Raw genomic sequence first — 21519 nt, 5'->3', positions numbered from 1 at the left:
CCCAGGCTCAAGTGAACCTATCTCAGCCTCCCAAGTAGCTGGGTCCACAGGCATGTGACCTACCACCATGCCTGGCTTTTTTGTTTTTTTGTTTTTTTTGAGACAGGGTCATGCCCTGTCACCTAGGCTGGACTGCAGTGGCACAATCACTTCTCAAACTCCTGGTCTCAAGCAATCCTCCAGCTTCAGCCTCCTGAGTAGCTGGGACTACAGGTGCTGAGCCACCACATACAGCTAATTGTTTTTTGTTTTTTTGAGTTTTTTTTGGTAGAGATGAAGTCTATGTTGTCCAGGCTGGTCTTGAACTCCTGACCTCAAGCAACCCTCCCGCTCAAGCCATCTTCCCACCTTGGCCTCCCAAAGTGTTGGGATTACAGACATGAGCCACCACACCCTGCCTATTTTTTTTTATTTTTACAATTTTTTTTGTAGAGACAATTTGTCACTTGTTGCCCAGGCTCAAGCGATCCACCCACCTTTGCCTCCCAAAGTGCTGGGATTACGTGTGTGAGCCACAGCTCCTGGCCTCTGTTTTTTGTTTTTCCTATCCCAAGTTGTATTACTAGTTGGGGGGAGTTTGCAGACAATTGAATATTCTATAGGCTGTGCTGCAGCTTTAGATGGATCGACCTGTCATGTTTTTGAGAAGGTTATCCAGGCCGTATACTTCTGGGGAGAAGGGAATGGCAAAGAGCCAGAGTCTGCGTCGTTTGGTTTTGTTTTTTTGAGAGACAAGGTCTCTAATCCAGGCTGGAGTACACTGGCATGATCATGGCTCACTACAGACTTGGACTCAAGCAATCTTCCTGCCTCAGCCTCCCGAGTAGCTGGGTTTGGTTTTCACTAGGGCCATATGTCAGCTTATTTACCCTCCTCACTCGGTGTCCCCTGGCCTGCCAGCCTATGCTGTTCAGCCAGTACCTGCCGAATGGTGATTACCTACTAAGTGGAACTAATAAAGGTCTATCTAAAAGCAATCTTTAGTGATTAGCTCCTTGCAGTGGCCCGCTAGAGGGCGCCATTGTTAAGTGTAATTCCAGTAGGTGTTTTTTTGGTTTGGTTTTGTTTTTCCAAAAAATGGAATAAACTGAGATGTTTACCTGGGTACTGAATCCCTCTAGCAACTTGGGGTGTTGCTTTAACTGAATCACTTTTAATTAAAACATATGAACTTGAAAGGATTTATTCAATATTTGACAATATTACTCAATATTACTTTTTTCTTTTTTGAGACAAAGTCTCGCTCTGTCCCTCAGGCTGGAGTGCAGTGACGGGATGTCAGCTCACTGCAACCTTCACCTCCCGGGTTCAGGTGATACTCTTGCCTCAGCCTCCTGCATAGTTGGGACTACAGGCGCCCACCACCACGCCCAGCTAATTTTTTTGTTTTTTGAGATGGAGTCTCACTCTGTCACCCAGGCTGGAGTGCAGTGGTGTAATCTCGGCTCACTGCAACCTCCGCCTCCCAGGTTCAAGCGATTCTCCTGCCTCAGACCTCTTGAGTAGCTGGAATTACTCAAGTTCCACCATGCCCAGCTAATTTTTTGTATGTTTAGTAGAGATGAGGTTTCACTGTGTTAACTAGGATGGTCTCTGTCTTCTGACCTCGTGATCTGCCCCCACTTCGGCCTCCCAAAGTGCTGGGATTACAGGAGTGAGCCACCGCGCCCAGCCGAATTTTTATATTTTTAGTAGAGATGGGGTTTCACCAGGCTGGCCAGCCTGGTCTCGAACTCTTGAACTCAGGTGATCTGCCCGCCTTGGCCGCCTAAAGTGTTGGGATTACAGATGTGAGCCACCGTGCCCAGCCAAGCAGTATTTGTTTCTGATTGTCAGGCATTTGCCAGGCTTTGGATTCTAGTTTTTAAGCCCTTAAAAGTATCATTCAGGGCCTATGTTCTCAGGACCTCTGGAGACTGTGCCTCGGCTTTTTAAAAAGCATCATTCTACAGTATTATACAGGGATTTTAAAAGTACAGTGCATCAGCTGGGGGTGGTGGCTCACACCTATAATCCCAGCACTGTGGGAGGCTAAGGCGGGTGGATCACCCGAGGTCGGGAGTTCGAGATCAGCCTGGCTAACATGGTGAAACCCCATCTCTACTAAATATACAAAATGAGCTGGGCGTGGTGGTGGGTGCCTGTAATCCCGCAGGAGGCTGAGGCAGGTGAATCACTTGAACCTGGGAGGTGGAGGTTGCAGTGAGCCAGGATTGTGCCACTGCACTCCAGCCTGGGCGACAGAGTGAGACTCTGTCTCCAAAAAAAAAAAAAAAAGTACAGTGCATCTCTAGAAAAAAATATTAGAGTCTGGGCATTGGGCATGGGGCTCACCTAAAACGAGAAAATGACAAAGTGGAAAACTAGGGATAGGCCTTCAGATCAAATGCAGTTGACCTCTGCTGTGACTCCCAGCAAGCACACTCCCAATCTTTATGGAAAACCAAACAGATCTAGTTTGATTCTCATTAACCCTGTCTCTACAAAAAAAAAAAAAAATCGTAGGTGTGGTGGCATGTGCCTGTAGTCCCAGCTACTTGGGAGGCTGAGGCCAGAGGATCACCAGAACCCAGAAAGTTGAGGCTGCGGTGAGCTGAGATTGTTCCACCGCACTCCAGCCTGGCCAACAGAGTAAGGCCCTGTCTTCAAACAAACCAAATTAAACAAAAAACCCGAAACCCTTATAAAGTAAGCTGTGACCTCCATTTACCAGTGAAGAAATGAACTCAGAATTAAAGAGACTCGATGAAGCCCCTTTGCAGTTGTGAATCAGTGTAGATTGAAGCTCTAGGGAGGTGTCATAATTCTGTCCCATCCTCTAAAGGATGGGCTGGGCTGACTGAAAGGTTATGGACCCAGAAATGTAATTCCAGCATTGAGGCTGATCTTTTGTTTAGACTGTTATTTTGTTTATTGTCCATCCCTCCATGTAGGTTCCATGAGGGCGAGAGTGGGCTTTTCCCCCCACCACTGTCTTAGCACCTAAAGCAGTACTTCACGTACAGGTGTTCAATAAATACTTCTTAAGTGAATTGTTACTTATTTATTTATTTCAAGACATGGTCTCACTCTGGCTCCCAGACTGGAGTGCAGTGGTGCAATCTCAGCTCGCTGCATCCTCCGCCTCCCAGACTCAAGCAATTCTCCTGCCTCAGTCTCCTGCGTAGGTGGGATTACAGGCATATGCCACCACACCCGGCTAATTTCTGTATTTTTAGTAGTGAGGGGTTTCACCATGTTGGCCAGGCTGGTCTCAAAATTCCTGACCTCAAGTGATCTGCCTGCCTTGACCTCCCAAAGTGCTGGGATTACAGGTGTGAGCCACCGCACCCGGCTGTGAATTGTTAGTTTAAAAAAATGTGTATTGGCCGGGCGCGGTGGCTCACGCCTGTATTCCCAGCACTTTGGGAGGCCGAGGCGGGTGAATCACGAGGTCAGGAGTTCAAGAGCAGCCTGGCCAACACGGTGAAACCCTGTCTCTACTAAAAATACAAAAATTTGGCGTAATGGCAAGCGCCTGTAATCCCAGTTACTCGGGAGGCTGAGGCAGGAGAATCGCTTGAACCCAGGAGGCAGAGGTTGCAATGAGCCGAGATAATGCTACTGCACTCCAGCCCGGGTGACAGGGTGAGACTCTGTCTAAAAAAAAAAAAAGTATATTAGGGGTTCTGATTTGACTGCTCAATTTTAAGCTAAACTAGAGAATAAAGAATGTGCGTGGTGGCTCAGTAATCCTAGCACTTTGGGAGGCTGAGGTGGGCGGATCATGAGGTCAGGAGATCAAGACCATCCTTGCTAACACGGTGAAACCCTGTCTCTACTAAACATACAAAAAACTTAGCCTGGCGTAGTGGCAGGCGCCTGTAGTCCCAGCTACTCCAGAGGCTGAGGCAGGAGAATTACATGAACCCAGGAGGCAGAGCTTGCAGTGATCGTGCCACTGTACTCCAGCCTGGACAATAGAGCAAGACTCCGTCTCAAAAAAAAAAAAAAAAAAATGGAGGAAATAACTAAAGTATGAATGGGAATAAAAAGAAAACACAATCTCCAGAAGGAATAATTAGGATATAATCAGGATAAGATAAGGGATAAATAGGCCAAGTGCAATGGCTCATGTCTATAATCCCAGCACTTTGGTAGGCCAAGAGGGCGGATCACCTGAGGTCAGGAGTTCGAGACCAGCCTGGCCAACATGGCGAAACTCCATCTCTACAGAAATACAGAAATTAGCCAGGTGTGTGGCGTGTGCCTAAAATCCCAGCTACTTGGGAGGCAGGAGAATCGCTTCGGCCTGGGTGGTGGAGGTTGCAGTGAGCAGAGATCGTGTCACTGCACTCCAGCCTGAGCCACAGAGTGAGACTCTGCCTCAAAAATAAATAAGTAAATAATAAATAAATAAAATGGGTAAATAAAGGAGAACGAGGGCATTGACAGTTGAAGAATGACACTACAGATCAGAACTAAGATTGTCAGCCAGATAATTTTGTGAGAGAACAAAGCTAAACCAAATCACATCTGAATTTATAAATCCCAGTTCTACACCTAGGCGCAATTTTTCATGTTTTCCATTCAGTACCTTCCAAGTAACTAATTCCTATTGAAACCAGTATCAAAAGTAAGTGTCATCTTTCAATGCAGTGGAAATATTTCTAAAATACTTAATATAGGCTGGGCGCGGTGGCTCAAGCCTGTAATCCCAGCACTTTGGGAGGCCGAGACGGGCGGATCACGAGGTCAGGAGATCGAGACCATCCTGGCTAACACGGTGAAACCCCGTCTCTACTAAAAATACAAAAAACTAGCCTGGCGAGGTGGCGGCGCCTGTAGTCCCAGCTCCTCCGGAGGCTGAGGCAGGAGAATGGCGTAAACCCAGGAGGCGGAGCTTGCAGTGAGCTGAGATCCGGCCACTGCACTCCAGCCTGGGTGACAGAGCGAGACTCCGTCTCAAAAAAATAAAATAAAATAAAATAATATAATAGCTGAATGTACAACACTCATCATGCAGCTGTTCCTCTGATATCAGCAGCAACTTGTGAAAAATCAGTGGTCTCAGATCAACAGGTTTTTGATACTGAATGGTACAGTGGAAATTATGGGTTTTGGAGCAAGGTCAGTCTGGGATGAAATTGTGACTCTGTCACATATTGGCCTAGTGACCTTGGGTAGGTAAGTCACATCTCTGTTTCCCCATCTGTATTATGGGGAATAGTTTTACATGCCTCACTGGGCTACAGTGAGGATTACATGAGATAATGCAGTTTGTGGAAAGTGCAAACAGTGCTGGGTGTAAAGTAGGCGCTTGGATAAGTAGATCCCCCCTTAGAAACGGGATCTTGGGACAGGCGCAGTGGCTCAGGCCTATAATCCCACCACATTGAGAGGCTGAGGCGGGTGAATTGCTTGAGGTCAGGAGCTCGAGACCAGCCTGGACAGCATGGGGAGACCCCGTCTCTACTAAAAATACAAAAATTAGGCACGCGTGGTGATGCGTGCCTGTAATCCCAGTTACTCGGGAGGCTGAGGCAGGATAATCGCTTGAACCCGGGAGGTGAAGGTTGCAGTGAGCTGAAATCCTGCTACTGCACCCCAGCCTGGGTGACAAGAGCAAAACTCCATCTGGAAAAAAAAAAAAAAAGAGAAAGAAAGAAATGGGATTCCTGTCAGATGCATCGCTCTGGGGAGACGTGGAGAGCCAATAGGAACCAAGGAGCTTTTTAGTCGCAGAACATGGATTGTATCAGGTGTGGCTTTGGCACATCTAGGTCATTGGTTCTGTAGACTTGCTAAACTCAACCATCTGGGCATTTTCTCGGCTAATATACAGGATGTTTTCATGTGAATACGTGTTCACCTGTGAAATGTTTACAGTCTTAAAGTTTCGTTCCAGGGCAAACATCTGATAGCGCCTGGCAAACCCAACAAATGCCTTTTCTGTCATGAGTAAGCCTCCTAATGCCCAAATAAATAGGTGAATTCGTTAGCAACATGTCGGATGTTTTCCCTATTTCTGTATATTTCTTCACTAGTTGTTTTTTTTTTTTTTGGTTTTGTTTTTTGAGACGGAGTTTTGCCCTTGTTGCCCAGGCTAGAGTGCAATGGTGCGATCTCGGCTCACCTCAACCTCTGCCTCCTGGGTTCAAGCGATTCTCCTGCCTCAACGTCCTGAGGCTGGGATTACAGGCATGCACCACCACGCCCGGCTAATTTTGTATTTTCAGTAGAAAAGGGGTTTCTCCATGTTGGTCAGGCTGGTCTCGAACTCCCGACCTCAGGTGATCCACCCGCCTCGACCTCCCAAAGTGCTGGGATTACAGGCGTGGGCCACCGCGCCCGGTCCGCTAGTTCTAATATTTATGCTTTTTGGAGGGTGAAGGGGTTGAGAGGCATCAAAAACCTTGGCTTCTAGGAGCGAGCCACATTTTCTCCCTTAGAGACTGAAGGAAATCATCCGATTCCAGTTCCAGGAAAATCCAATCCGCAGTTTTTCCCTCGCTTTGTCCCGGTCTTGCTACTCGCGCCGGGGAGACACGGTCCAGCCAGACACGGTCCAGCCGACGCTCGCCTGGCGAGAGTCCACCAGGTCCCAAGAAGGCGGGGCGAGGCCCAGCGGTCGGGGTCGGGGCCAGGAGTCTCGATGCGGGAGGACTCGCGCGGGTGCCGTGGTACCACAACTCCCGGCACGCACCGCGGACTGCGCCGAACACGGTTGGCTGGGAGATCCAGCCCTACTGCCCCCATCGGCCAATGGGACGGAGGAAAGAGGTCCGACCCGGATTCTCGGAGGCCAATGACAATACAGAGGAGGCGGGTGCTTCCTTACCACTCACCTTGCGCTCAGAGAAGCCACATTTAAAAGGTCGTGCCGGGCCCGGCTTTCGCAGGCAGTGGGACCAGAGCCGGGACGCGCGGCGGTGTCCCGGGAAAGCGGCCCTGGGGGCATCCGGGTCCCCTCGAGGCGGGCTCCGGACGTCGTCGTGGGCGGGGCCGAGGGCGGGGCCTGGCCTCGTTGTGGAGCGGCTCGTAATCCATCATGGCGGCCGCGGGGGTCGGTGTCTGTGCCTGAGCAGAGCTGGAGCCGGAGCCGGTTCCCGGGTGCTGCGACTGAGGAGCCCCTCCGCTGTCCACGGCCCCTACCGGCGGGGGGCGGCTGGGTCCCTCGGCGGAGCTCTGGGGATGTGACTGCCTGAGGGCGGTGGTGGTGTCAGCGTCCGGGGCCGGGGGAGAGGGTGTCTCAGGCAGAGACCCCTGGGCTCGGGGCAGCTGAGGCGGCCGGGCCTCCTCTACACGGCGCCCGCCTTCCGCTGTCTGGGCCGCCAGAGTCTTTCGTCCCTTACAGCTCCGCCCCAGCTTTGGGACACTGGGGGTGGTCTGTTTCCCCCAGCTTGGGACACCCCGTTTTCCGAGGCGTGGAAGAGCGTCGCCCTGGAGTAAGCCGCCCGTGCCGCGCCCCGGCAGCCTCCCTCAGCCCCCAGCCTCAACTTTGGCCACAGAGCCTCTCATTCAAATCCCTCCCTGCTGTCAAGGGGTCTCCCCTTCCCCCAAGGTGGCTCCCGCGAGCCTCTAATGCCCTGACTTCTTCCAATGTCACCTACGGCCCCCTTAGTCTCAGCTCAGCCAAAAACTTTAATGCAAAGGAAAAGTCTGGATTGGTTCCACAGGCCTTTTAAAAAGCGGACTTAAAAGTTGCTGGCAATGCATTCCTTTTCGTCAGAGTCGAGGGCAAACTCGCTGAAATCTGGGTGACCCGTGTCCTTTTCCGGAGAGCAGAGCAGAGGAGCGAGAGCGGCCACTAGTTCGGCAGGAAATTTGTTGGAAGATGAAGAAGCTAAGATAGGGGGTTGGTGACTTCCACAGGAAAAGTTCTGGAGGAGTAGCCAAAGACGGTCAGCGTTTCCTTTATATATGGGAATTGAAATGACTAGCATTATTGACCCTTTTCAGCATCCCCTGTGAATATTTCCGCTTAGGTTTTTCTTCTTGAAAAGAAATTGTTATTCAGCCCGTTAAAAAAAATCAAGAAACTTTTGGGTAACACTGCAATTACATTACTTAAAATTGGTAACTGCGAAAATAATTGGAACTCCTGCTTGCAAGTGTCAACCTAAAAAAAAGTGCTTCCTTTTGTTATGGAAGATGTCTTTCTCTGATTGACTTCAATTGCTGACTTGTGGAGATGCAGCGAATGTGAAATCCTACGTATATGCCATTTGCCTCTACGCTCTCTGACCTTTCTGGAAGATCGTGAACCCTCTTCTGGAAAGGGGTACACATTATTACTTTATGGGGCAGCAGCCTGGAAAAGTTCTTGGGGACCAAAGAAGGCCAAGCTTGCCTGCCCTGCATTTTATCAAAGGAGCAGGGAAGAAGGAATCATCGAGGCATGGGGGTCCACACTGCAATGTTTTTGTGGAACATGGTGAGTGCTTTTGAAAATTTCTGCTCATTATTTTCCTCTTGCATTCATCTTAGGCCTTCAAGGAACTTTGAACAATAGTACTGGCGACAGTTCCTTCCAATTCCACTTAATACATTTGTTACTTTAGTTATCTCTTAGTTTCTGGTGAAACTTACTTTGTATAAGAAAAAGTTACTTTGTGAGTTCGGCTTTATTCAAAATCTATTTGAGTTGCTTATTTCTTGCCTGCTTCCTCTGCGAATTCACTGTTGACCTTGGACAAGCCATTTTACTGTTCCAGGGCTTCAGTTTCCTGAGGGGCTGGACTTCAGTGGTTTCTTAGGATGCATGGTTCTATGATTCTGCTCTCACCGAAGTCAAGGGCTCTTCTGACATGCATGGATTCTTTACTGCTTTGTCTACAGAGAGCTTTTATCATATTCTCAAAGTGATTTGTTTTCCTGGTAAAGTTAAGAATCATAGATACTGGTTGACGCTAATATCCTTGACCTTTTGCATCATAAGTGGGACTTGAAAATACTCACTTTGGAGCCATGTGGGAAAAATCAAGTGGGGAGGCAGCACCCCTTTTGAATTTTAGATACACAGCTTCTGTCTTACCTTCCATAGGAGTAATCCCTTCCTCGTTGATGAAGCTTTCATCTTCTCTTCTCACTGTTTAGAGTGACATTTGGGCCAATAAAAGTTGTCTTTGACATTTTTATGAACATATTTGGCATTTGAGTGCTGACAGTACATTTTATGTTCATGTCCAGTAATTCTGGGTGAAGTTAAAGCTAAGAGTCAGCTTACACTGATGTCTATAACCAATTAATTAGGGTTACTGTTTGTGCTGTTGCACCCTGCCATTTTTCAGATTGTGTCCTTTGTATTAAAAAAATCAATTGAGACCACCTATCCTATAAGCAAACGTATGAAGTGTGCCAGTGGCTTATAGTTTGAAATTCATTCAGAAATACTTCTTAACATTGGGTGACTGCAATCAACAAAGGCTTCTGTTGGATGAACTTGCATTTGACAGTTGAAATTTTACTTTCTTACAAGAAAATATTCATTTCATCTAAATAAATCTGGGTGCTTTCATTTTACTTTGCCTTGAAACATTAATTATATTTTAGCTTTGTTTTTAAGCAAGCAAATACGGTCATGTGTTATGATGGCTCCCAAATTCAGGATTTAAAAAGTGAATTATTTACATTTTAACTTGTGATGATCATGCACCTTACATAGTGAAAATTGGTACAGACTTTTTGGAGAGCTTTGGCAGAACTTATCAGAATTTGAAATGTATGTGCCAGTGACCCAGTAATCTCATTCCGGGAAGCTGGTATAGAAAGCAGTGTAGTTCCCTACATGTCCCTGATATCCCTTCAGGGGTTGAGAGGCTAAAACTGTTTTCATGTTAATAGAGTACCAAGATCTTGTCTCTTTTGCTGTGTTGATGTTTGCACTAATGGTACAAAAGTAAAGCAGGTGTCTTAGCATGAATCAGGGTTGTGGCACCTAAATGTACTTGCAGTCATTGCATTCTTCGTGACGTGCACTCACACTTAAATATATATATATATATTATATATATTATATATTATATATATATTATATAATATATATACACACACACACATATCCACTTTTCACTGAAAAATATCTTTTTTTTTTTTTTGAGTCAGAGTCTCTCTGTGTCACCCAGGCTGGAGTGCAGTATTGCGATCTCGGCTCACTGTAACCTCTGCCTCCCGGGTTCAAGCGATTCTCCTGCTTCAGCCTCCCAAGTAACTGGGACTACAGGCACGTGCCACTGACACCTGGCTACTTTTTGTATTTTTTATTAGAGACGGGGTTTCGCCATGTTGGCCAGGCTGGTCCTGTACTCCTGACCTCAGGTGATTCACCCGCCTCAGCCTCCCGAAGTGCTGGGATTACAGATATAAGCCACTGCACCTGACCAGTTTTCACTGGAAAATACCTTGATGAAGCAGCAAAAATTATTAATTTTATTAAATTTTGACCCTTGTGTATGTCTTCTTAATATTCTGTAGGTTAAAAAGGGAGGTATGCATCAAGCACTTATACTGTGTAGTAAAGTATAATGGTTATCTCCAGGAAAAGCACTTCGGTGATTGGGTTGCAAACTGAACTAGCCACTTTTGTCATGGACTACCATGTTTACTTGAAACTATGACAGTCTATGGTTATTCAAACTAAAAAGTGTATGAAGGAATCTTTCGAAGAAAACACCAGGTAGTATTTGTTGCCGATGATGAAATTTTAGCTTTCCAGTGAAAATTAGGATTTTAGAGAATTTTTGTTTTTTTTCCTTTTCGAGATAAAGTTTTGCTCTTGTCGCCCAGGCTGGAGTGCAGTGGTGCAATCTCGGCTCACTGCAACCTCTGCCTCTCAGTTTCAAGCGATTCTCCTGCCTCAGCCTCCCAAGTACCTGGGATTACAGTTGTGCACCACCACGCCTGGCTAATGGAGAATTTTTATCTGCCACTGTGATATAGAGATTGGTGGTAATATTTACAGATACCATATTTTAATATAATGAAATGTATTATTTGGAAGATCCACATAAATCAGTAAATCAATATTTTCTTTTTTGTTTGTTTTTGAGACAGAGTCTTGGTATGTTATCTAGGCTGGAGTATAGCAGCGTGATCTTGGCTCACTGCAACCTCCGCCTCCCAGGTTTAAGCAATTCTAGTGCCTCAGCCTCCCGAGTATCTGGGATTACAGGCACGCACCACCACAAGTGAATACTTTTTTGTATTTTTAGTAGAGATGGAGTTTCACCATGTTAGCCAGGCTGGTCTTGAACTCCTGACTTCAAATTATCTGGCCACCTCAGCCTCCGAAAATGCTGGGATTACAGGTGTGAGCCACCATGCCTAGCCAAACCAGTATTTTCTAAATGATCAATGCATGATATAAAATCATGCACAGGTTAAAGATCCATTCAAAGTGCAAAATGGAGGCCAGGTGCGGTGGCTCACGCCTGTAATCCCAGCACTTTGGGAGGCCGAGGTGGGTGGATCACCTGAGGTCAGGAGTTCGAAACCAGCCATGAATTCTAGTGAGATCTTACCTCTACAAAAATTTAAAAAATTAGCCAAGCTCCCACTGGAGCCAAAGAGTTGAGGCTGCAGTGAACCGTGAACACACCAGTGCATTCCAATTTGGGCAACAGAGGGAGACCACGTCTCTGGAGGAAAAAAAAAAGAATGCAGTTCATTGGTAGGGTTTCAGATTCTACATGGCACCCAGCCTTTAAGAAATTCCTGGCTAGGCCCGGCGCAGTGGCTCACTGTAATCGCAGCACTTTGGGAGGCCAAAGTGGGCAGATCACCTCAGGTATGGAATTCAAGACCAGCCTGACTAACATGGAGAAACCCAGTCTCTACTAAAAATACAAAATTAGCCAGGCGTGGTGGCACATGCTGTAATCCCAGCTACTTGGGAGGCTGAGGCAGGAGAATTGCTTGAACCCTGGGAGGTAGAGGTTGCAGTGAGCCGAGATCGTGCATTGCACTCCAGCCTGGGCAACAAGAGCGAAACTCTGTCTGAAAAAAAAAAAAAAAAGAAATTCCTGGCTGGGCGCGATGGCTCATGCCTGTAATCCCAGCACTTTGGGAGGATGGGGCAGGCGGATCACTTGAGGTCACTAGTGCGAAACTGGCCTGGCCAACGTGGTGAAACCCCATCTCTACTAAAAATGCAAAAATTAGATGGATGTGGTGGCATGCACCTGTAATCTCAGCTACTTGGGAGGCTGAGGCAGGAGAATATCACGAGCCCGGGGGGCAGAGGTTGCAGTGACCTGAGAAAGCGCCACGGCACTTCATCCTGGGTGACAGAGCGAGACTCCCTCTCAAAAAAAAAAAAAAATAGAAACTACCGTTTACAATGTTTTGACGTAGCATCAAAGAACAATATCTACGGTTATCTAGAAAGTCTGTTTTTGGGGGAGAAAACAGTTATTTTCCAGTAATAAAAATATTTGTTTTTAAATGAATAATTATTTTTTTAAATTTCAGTATTCATTTCTAGTATGGTAACTATTGATGAGATAACCTACACAAACTAAGTCTCTTTGGGGCCTTCAGTGATTTTTCAAGAGTGTGACAAGGGCCTGAGATTAAAAAGTTTGAGGCCAGGCACTGTGACTCATGCCTGTAATTTCACACTCTGGGAGGCCAAAGGCAGGTGAATCGCTTGAGTCCAGGAGTTCAGGATCAGCCTGGGCAACATAAGACCCTGTCTCTACAACAAGAACAAAAAAAATTAGCCAGGCGTGGTGTCACACCTGTGTTCCCAGCTACTTGAGTGGCTGAGGTGGGAGGGTCACTTGAGCTTGGGAGGCCAGTGCTGCAGTGAGCCATGATCATGTTACTGCACTCCAGCCTGGGTGACAGAGCAAGACCCCATCTCAAAAAAAGTTTGAGAACCGTTGCTGTAGAAAGTCTATCAAGAAGGCACATAGGGATGTTTGTTGCTAAAGTACTAACACTGAATGATGTCTGCGTTGTGGTGAAGAAAAAAAGCAATTTGAAAATCATTCTTTATGGTATGGCCCCATTTTTGTAAAACAAAAGTGTTTGTGTATGTCCAGGAAAAAAAAAGTATGGAAGGATTTTAGACCAAAATTTTTATCTCTAGGGACTTGAGCTTTAGGTGGAATAGGAGAAAACTTTCTCTTTTTGGTTTGTGTGATGATCCAAGTGTCTTTTAACAACAAATTTGGATTATCTTGTAATACGAAAAATACGAAGATTTAAAAACTGAGGCCAGGCGTGGTGGCTCATACCTGTAATCCCAGCACTTTGGGAGGCTGACGTGTGTGGATCACCTTAGGTCAGGAGTTTGAGACCAGCTTGACCAACAAGGTAAAACCCTGTCTCTACTGAAAATACAAAAATTAGCTGGGCATGGTAGCAGGTGCCTGTAGTTCCAGCTACTCGGGAAGTTGAGACAGGAGAATTGCTTAAACCCGGGAGGCGGAGGTTGCAATGACCTGAGATCATGCCACTGCACTCCCAGCCTGGGTGATGGAGTGAGACTCCATCTCAAAATAAATAAATAAGTAAAAATAAAAACTGAATTGATGGCAGTCCAACCTGTCACTTTTTTTCAGATCCCTTTTTATGAAACAATTTGCTTAAGTTGTGTCAAACCAATTTCTTTGGACCCTGGGTATTCTTTTTCTAAGGGAATACCATGTTATTTTGTGTTACAGATTGTTTGCAGTCTTTCATAGGCTGATCTTTCTAGATAGGTTAATATCCATGTAGGTTAGATTGAAAAACTTGAATTCAGAGATGTACAGTGTTGGATTAGACATGGATCTAGAAGCCAAGAATAGTATTGGTTGTTGTTGTTGATGAATCTGAAAGAGTGGGCAGATGGCAGCTTTTTGCCAGAATCATTCAGGGTCAAAGGGCTAGTCATATCTACAAGGGAAAAAAGGAAATCATGTTATTAAATATTTCATGCACCATATGTTCCTTTCAAATTTCGGTGGCTTGACTAAGAAACTTCACTTTTGGGAGAGTTGGTAAAACAATTGAAAGCATTTAGTAGTCAACTTTTTTCTTAGTGTTTCCTTGTTTCTTCAACATACATTTATTGAGCACAGACTATGACAGGTAGTGTTCTAGTCACTGATGATACATATATTTGTAAACGAAACAATCCCTGCCCTCCTAGAACTTACATTCTAGTGGGAGGAGACACATCATAAATAAGTAAATAAAATACAGATTTGTTAGTGATATGTGCGGAGGAGAAGAATAACATAGAGAAGGGGACAGGGAATGGGGTAGGAGGTGTAATTTTACTTTGGCGTAGCTAGAGAGGCCTGAAAGGGTGGCATTTGATTAAAGACCCGAAGGAGGAAGGTGAGCGGCAAGCCCTGTTGAAATATGTGAAAGCATTTCAGGCCGAGGGAACCAGGATGGAGAGACCTGAGGCAGAGCTTGCTAGTTTCAAGGAGCAGCCTAGAGGCCACTGCAGTGGAGCGGAGAGCAAAAGGAGAGATGCAGGAGGTAAAATGGTGGGTGGGAAGAGAATGGCTGAAGGAGAGGGTGGCCTCATTGGCCATTTCAAGGATTTTGACTTTGATTCATATGATGTGGGAAGGCCTTTGGAGAATTTTCCGAGGGAGCTATACTATCTGATGTATATTTTAATATTAAATAGAATCTCTCCAGCTGCTATGATCTGAAGGAGAACAAGGGAGCAGGGATTCCACAGGGGCGTTGATTGCACGGAGCCAGATAAGGGTGATGATGCTTGGACCAAAGTGGTGGCACTGGGTGGAGGATCAGAACCGACAAGATTTGCTCTCGGATAAGATGTGGGATATGGGGGTGTGAGAGGGGCCAAGTGTGACTCTCAGGTTTTTGAACCGAATAACTGGGAGAATAGAGTTGCCTTTTGTTGAAATGGAGGTCGAGGCTGCAGTGGTAAGCTGTGATTGCGCCACTGCACTCCAGCCTGGGCAACAGAGCAAGACCCTGTCTCAAAAAAAAAAAAATATTTACTATCAGTTAAAACTACTTTATGGTTCTCAAAACTTTATTTGAAATAATAGAAACTTGATAAATCAACACTGTAGGCTGGGTGCTGTGGCTCATGCCTGTAATCCCAGCACTTTAGGAGGCCAAGGTGGGCAGATCACTTGAGGTCAGGAGTTCAAGACCACCCTGGCCAACATGGTGAAACCTTGTCTACTAAAAATACAAAAATTAGTCGGCGTGGTGGTGCACACCTACAGTCCCACCTACATGGGAGGCTGAGGCAGGGGGATCACTTGAACCTGGGAAGCAGAGGTTGCAGTGAGCCAAGATCATGCCACTGCGCTCCAGTCTGGATGACAGAGCGAGACTCTGTCTCAAAAAACAAAACCAACACTGTAATTCTCATTACTGTTAAAATTATACTGAGGCCAGGTGTGGTGGCTCACGCCTGTAATCCCAGCACTTTGGGAGGCCAAGGCAGATGGATCATTTGAGCCCAGGAATTCAAGACCAGCCTGGGCAACATGGCAAAACCCCATCTCTACTAACAGTACAAAAAATTAGCTGGGCATGGTAGTATGTGCCTGTAATCCCAGCTACCCAAGAGGCTGAAGTGGGAGAATCACCTGAGCCAGGGAAGCCGAGGCTTGCAGTGAACCGTGATGGTGCCATTGCACTCCAGTCTGGGTGACAGAGTAGGACCCTGTCCCAAAAAAAAAAAAAAAAAAATTATACTAAGTATCTGTATACATCAGAAGGTGGGAGGAAGTGCAATTATTGGATCCTATAGGCATTAAAGTTAAATTTGTCAGATTCTGGTTTTTTTTGAGGCAGAGTCTTGCTCTTTTGCCCCAGAGTGGAGTGCAGTGGCACGATCTCAGCTCACTGCAACCTCCACCGCCCGGGTTCAAGCAGTTCTTCTTCCTACCTCAGCCTAATTTTTTGTATATTTAGTAGAGACAGGGTTTTACCCTGTTAGCCAGGATCGTTTTGGTCTTGTGACCTCGTGATCCGCCTGGCGTGACCTCCCAAAGTGCTGGGATTTCAGGTGTGAGTCACAGCGCCCGGCCATCAGATTCTCAAAGAGGTTATTTGAACAGGTCGGGTGTGGTGGCTCACACCTGTAATCCCAGCACTTTGGGAGTCTGAAGTATGCAGATCACCTGAGGTCAGGAGCTCGAGACCAGCCTGACCAACGTGGTGAACCCTATCTCTACTAAAAATACAAAAATTAGCAGAGCGTAGTGGTGTGTGTCTGTAATCCCAGCTACCCAGGAGACTGAGGCAGGGGAATCGCTTGAAACTGGGAGGCGGAGGTTGCAGTGAGCCGAGATCACACCACTGCACTCCAGCCTGAGTAACAGAGCGAGACTCCATCTCAAAAAAAAAAAAAAAAAGGTTATTTGGAAAGATTACATCCATCTACTTAATGCTTGGGATTGGATTGTGGTACATGGACTGTGAAAATGCAAAATTTGAGGTATGTACTTTGTTTTATTTTAAAGACGGGGTCTGTCTTTGTCACCCAGGCTAGAGTGTAGTGGCACAATCATAGCTCACTGCAGCCTTGAACTCCTGGGCTCCAGTGATCCTCCTGCTTTGGCCTCCCAAAGCAATGGGATCACACATGTGAGCCACTGCACCTGGCCATGTGTGTACATTTTTTATAGGCACACAATTGTTTCCGATAGTCTAATACATTTTGTATGGTCTTATTTTTCATGAAACCTTACCGCCCATTTTAATAAATTTGTAATGTAGAAGGAAACAGGCCGGGCGCGGTGGCTCAAGCCTGTAATCCCAGCACTTTGGGAGGCTGAGACGGGTGGATCACAAGGTCAGGAGATCGAGACCATCCTGGCTAACACGGTGAAACCCCGTCTCTACTAAAAAAATACAAAAATCTAGCCGGGCGAGGTGGCGGACACCTGTAGTCCCAGCTACTCGGGAGGCTGAGGCAGGAGAATGGCGTAAACCCGGGAGGCGGAGCTTGCAGTGAGCTGAGATCCGGCCACTGCACTCTAGCCTGGGCGACAGAGCGAGACTCTGTCTCAAAAAAAAAAAAAAAAGAAGAAGAAAACAGAAGTTTCAATTGTGGGGCAAGTAAAGAAAGATGATCAAGGATGATTTGACCAAAAGAGCTTTACTTCATTTAAATGAAGCATGTTGTCAAAGAAAATAGAAGTGGGAGAAAATGTGAAATCATTTTGTATCAGTTAAGGACATAACCGTGCTTGTGCTTCAGATCTCCAAGTGTGAACACACTGATATGTTGTGAAGTGTGTTGCAAATAGATGCATTTTTTGAGTGGGAGGGAGAGAGATGTGTTAACATGATTTAGCTGGGAATTAAACCCATAGGAATGTGTCAGGCATATTTTCTGTGACTAGGGGGTAAAAAGATTAAAATGGTACTTATGATGGGCTTCAGCAAGAGGTGGTCTCCCGAAGGCCTTCTCTGCCCTGTGCCTCTCCAGTTCCCTCACTCCTTGCCATGTTCATCCCTGCCTTTTTGGTGGTTGTGCCTCTGATGTCACTCCCCTGTGTTCAGATCCTACCTGCTGGCCAGGTGCAGTGGCTCACACCTATAATCCCAGCACTTTGGGAACCCAAAATGGGACGATCCTCTGAGACCAGGAGTTTGAGAGAGCAGCCTGGGCAACATAGCAACACCCTATTACTACTAAAAATAAAAAAGCTAGCTAGTCATGTGCTTGTCTAGCTACTTGGGAAGCTGAGGCAGAAGGATCACTTGAGTCCAGGAGTTCAAGGCTGCAGCGAACTGTGATCATATCATTGTACTCCAGCCTGTGTGATGAAGCGAGACCCTATCCCTTAAAAGTAAAAAACAAACAAACAAACAAAAAACAAACCTACTTAACCTTTTAACACTCTCTTCCAGTCCCACCTCCCTTCTGAAACCATATTTTACATCTCTGGTCTTCATTAATTTTCTGTAACTTCTGCCCTTGTTACTCTTCTGCAAAACAAATGAATACGTAATCATATACTGCCCAGTAGTATTTCCTAATAGTTTTATGTGAGTTTCATGGAAGAGAGTGTTGAAATGTAGGTAGGTTTGTTTTTTATTTTTTAACTGGTTTTTAACTTTTTTTTTTTTGAGACGGAGTCTCGCTGTGTCACCCAGGCTGGAGTGCAGTGGCACGATCACGGCTCACGGGAGGCTCCACCTCCCGGCTTTACGCCATCTCCTGCCTCAGCCTCCGGAGTAGCTGGGACTACAGGTGCCTGCCACCATGCCCAGATAATTTTTGTATTTTTAGTAGAGACGGGGTTTCACTGCGTTAGCCAGGATGGTCTCGATCTCCTGACCTTGTGAGCCGCCCGCCTCAGCCTCCCAAAGTGCTGGCATTACAGGCGTGAGCCACCGTGCCCAGTCTTTTAAAAAAATTTTTAAGAGATAAGGTCTTGCTTTGTCGCCCAGGCTCAAGTACAATGATATGATCAGTGTTCACTGCATCCTCGAACTCCTCAAGTAAACTGTAAGCTTGTGAATGCAGGTTTCATCTCATTTTCTATTTCCCCAGCGTAATGCCGAATACATAGGCTCTCCATAAAAGAAAAATTCTTGATAAGAATTATATTAAATGGACTAAATGAGAAATTAAACTTTTTATTCACTTACAAGGAATGAAGGTTCTCAAATAGTTAACTTATTTTCTTATGTATCCTAGAATTTTTTATCTAGTTCTGGGATTTCTTTCCCAATGAATAAACTTATTTTTAAAAACCAGAACATTAATTGTGAAGCTACGTTTATTGAAATTCTTGGCTGGGTTCTGTGGCTCATGCCTGTAATCCCAGCACTTTAGGAGGCCAAGGTGGGCGGATCACTTGAGCTGAGGAGTTTGAGACCAGCCTGGCCAACATGGTGAAAACCCGTCTCTACTTAAAAATTAGCCAGGCGTGATGATGCACACCTGTGATCCCAGCTACCTGGGATTGTGCCACTGCACTCCAGCCTGGGCGACAGAGCGAAACCCTGTCTTTTAATTAAAAAAAAAAAAAAAAAAAAAAAAAGGCAATTCTTGAGATGAACTGGCTGCTGCAGCTGCCCTCTTGGGTTTAGGTGTTGTTCCTTTATGGAAATCCATGCCTGAATCTGCGGTGTACATTTTTTAGGTGCCTCATTTGGCCAGTCCCAGTGGCCTTTAGTCTTTTAGCCTTGGCTCTCCAGTCATGCTTCCTCTTGCGCTTGGTGGGGTAGCCACATTTGCCGCAGGTAGACTTTGGAAGGTGATAGGCCTTAGAGCCACAGTGGCAGCACAACGTGTACGTCATATTGCAACGCTTTTCAGATGATAAGGTTCCGTTTGTCATCTCCCTTCTGTGTTTATTTTTTTATTGGGTAAAATATACACAAAAATTACCATTTTAACATGTTTAGGTGTGTAATTCAGTGGCATTAAGTATATTCACAGGGACGCAATCATCACCACTATCCATTTTCAGAACTTTTTCATCATCCTAAGTAGAAACTCTATAACCGTTAAAAAATAATATCCCATCTCCCTCTTTCCCCACCTCTTGGTAACCACTTTTATGCTTTTTCTCTCTATGAATTTGCTCATTCTAGGACTTCATATAGCTATTATAATACAATATTTGCCCTTTTGTATCTGGCCTCTTTCACTTAGCATTTTTTTTTTTTGAGATGGAATTTCACTCTTGTTGCCCAGGCTGGAGTGCAATGGTACCATCTCGGCTCACTGCAACCTCCGCCTCCCGGAGTTCAAGTGATTCTCCTGCCTCACCCTCCCAAGTAGCTAGGATTATAGGCATGTGCCACCACGTCCGGCTAATTTTTTGTTTTTAGTAGAGACGGGATTTCTCCATATTGGTCAGGCTGGTCTTGAACTCCTGACCTCAGTTGATCTGCCTGCCTTGGCCCCCCAAAGTGCGGGGATTATAGGCATGAGCCACCGCACCCGGCCTCACGTAGCATGTTTTAAAGGTGCATCTGTTGTTGCATGTATTGGAATTTCCTTCTTTTTCTTTTTTGAGACAGAGTCTCGCTCTATTGCCCAGGCTGGAGTGCAGTGTCGCAATCTCGGCTCACTGCAAGTTCCGCCTCCCGGGTACATGCCATTCTTCTGCCTCAGCCTCCCCAGCAGCTGGGACTACAGGCACACACCGCCACGCCCGGCTAATTTTTTGTATTTTCAGTAGAGACGGGATTTCACCATTTTAGCCAGGATGGTCTCAATCTCCTGACCTTGTGATCCGCCCACCTCGGCCTCCCAAAGTGCTGGGATTACAGGTGTGAGCCACCGCGCCTGGCCGGAATTTCCTTGTTTTTTAAAGCTGAATAATATCCTATTGTGTGTGTGTGTATATATATATATAGACACCAAATTTTGTCCATCTGTTGGTGGAACTTGTGTATGGTGTTTTTTTTGTCTGTTTGTCTGTTTGTGTGTGTGTGTTTTTGTTTGTTTTGAGACAGTCTCACTCTGTCTCCCAGACTGGAGTGCAGTGATGTGATTGCCTGAGCCCAGGAGTTCAAGCTTGCTACAACCTTGACCTCCTGGACTCAGACAGTCCTCCCACCTCAGCCTCTCCAGTAGCTGGGACCACAGATGTGCACTATCACCCTGGCTAATTAAAATAAATACTTTTATAGAGACAGAGTCTTGCTATGGTGTCCAAGCTGGTCTTGAACTTCTGGGGTCAGGGGATACTCCTGCCTCAACCTCCCAAAGTGTTAAGATTACAGGATTGAGCCCCCTTGTGTGACCTGATTTTTAAACAATTTAAAAAATATATATAATATGCATACAGAAAGGGGCACAAATTGTAAATGTACAGCTTGATGCATGATCACAAAATGAATCCTCCGTGTTCCACTATCTTGCTCAAGAAGTAGAAAATTATGAGCACACCCCAGAAAACCTTGTGCCCTCTTCCAGTTTCACTCCTGCCTTCCTCCTCCTCAGAGTCTTACGTTTTAGCACCATCGATTAGTTTCCCCTGTTTTTGTTTGTAATATTCCCTTGTTATCCTTTTAATGTCTATAGGGTCTGTGGTGATATGCTTTTTCCATTCCTCATATTCGTAATTTGTGTTTTTTCTCTCTTTCTCTGTCACACACACCTTTTCAGTTAGTTTTGCTGAAGGTTTACCAATTTTATTAATCTTTTCAAAAAATTTTGTTAACTTTCTCAGTTGTTTTCCATTTTATTGATTTCTGCTCTTTCTTTTCTTTTCTTTTTTTTTTTTTTTTTTGAGACGGAGTCTCGCTCTGTCGCCCAGGCTAGAGTGCAGTGGCGGGACCTCAGCTCGCTGCATGCTCCGCCTCCCGGGTTTACGCCATTCTCCTGCCTCAGGCTCCCGAGTAGCTGGGACTACAGGCGCCCGCCACCTCGCCCGGCTAGTTTTTTGTATTTTTTAGTAGAGACGGGGTTTCACCATGTTAGCCAGGATGGTCTCGATCTCCTGACCTCGTGATCCGCCCGTCTCAGCCTCCCAAAGTGCTGGGATTACAGGTTTGAGCCACCGCGCCCAGCCTCTACTCTTTATTTTCTTTCTTTTACTTAAAATTTTTTTTGTTTGTTTTTAGAGATGGGGT

The 21519-nt window shown here is 45.8% G+C and overlaps 1 protein-coding gene and 1 pseudogene across 2 annotated transcripts in view; one reads left to right on the top strand and one right to left on the bottom strand.

Annotated features, from left to right (window-relative positions):
- The first annotated feature begins 6818 nt into the window (after positions 1 to 6818).
- ABL1 (ABL proto-oncogene 1, non-receptor tyrosine kinase) overlaps positions 6819 to 21519 on the top strand; it is a 181369-nt gene continuing 166668 nt past the window's right edge. For both annotated transcript variants that reach the window (XM_023216935.1, XM_023216934.1), the window contains exon 1: positions 6819 to 8416. In XM_023216935.1, coding sequence (XP_023072703.1) covers positions 8281 to 8416 — 136 coding nt within the window. In that variant the 5' untranslated portion in view covers positions 6819 to 8280. The remainder of the gene's footprint in view (positions 8417 to 21519) is intronic.
- Positions 13854 to 19271, bottom strand: LOC111545963 (annotated as a pseudogene).

This window comes from Piliocolobus tephrosceles, chromosome 14 (assembly GCF_002776525.5).
Source record: "Piliocolobus tephrosceles isolate RC106 chromosome 14, ASM277652v3, whole genome shotgun sequence".
Lineage (NCBI taxonomy): Eukaryota > Metazoa > Chordata > Mammalia > Primates > Cercopithecidae > Piliocolobus > Piliocolobus tephrosceles.
This window is presented reverse-complemented; position numbering and strand designations above follow the sequence as displayed.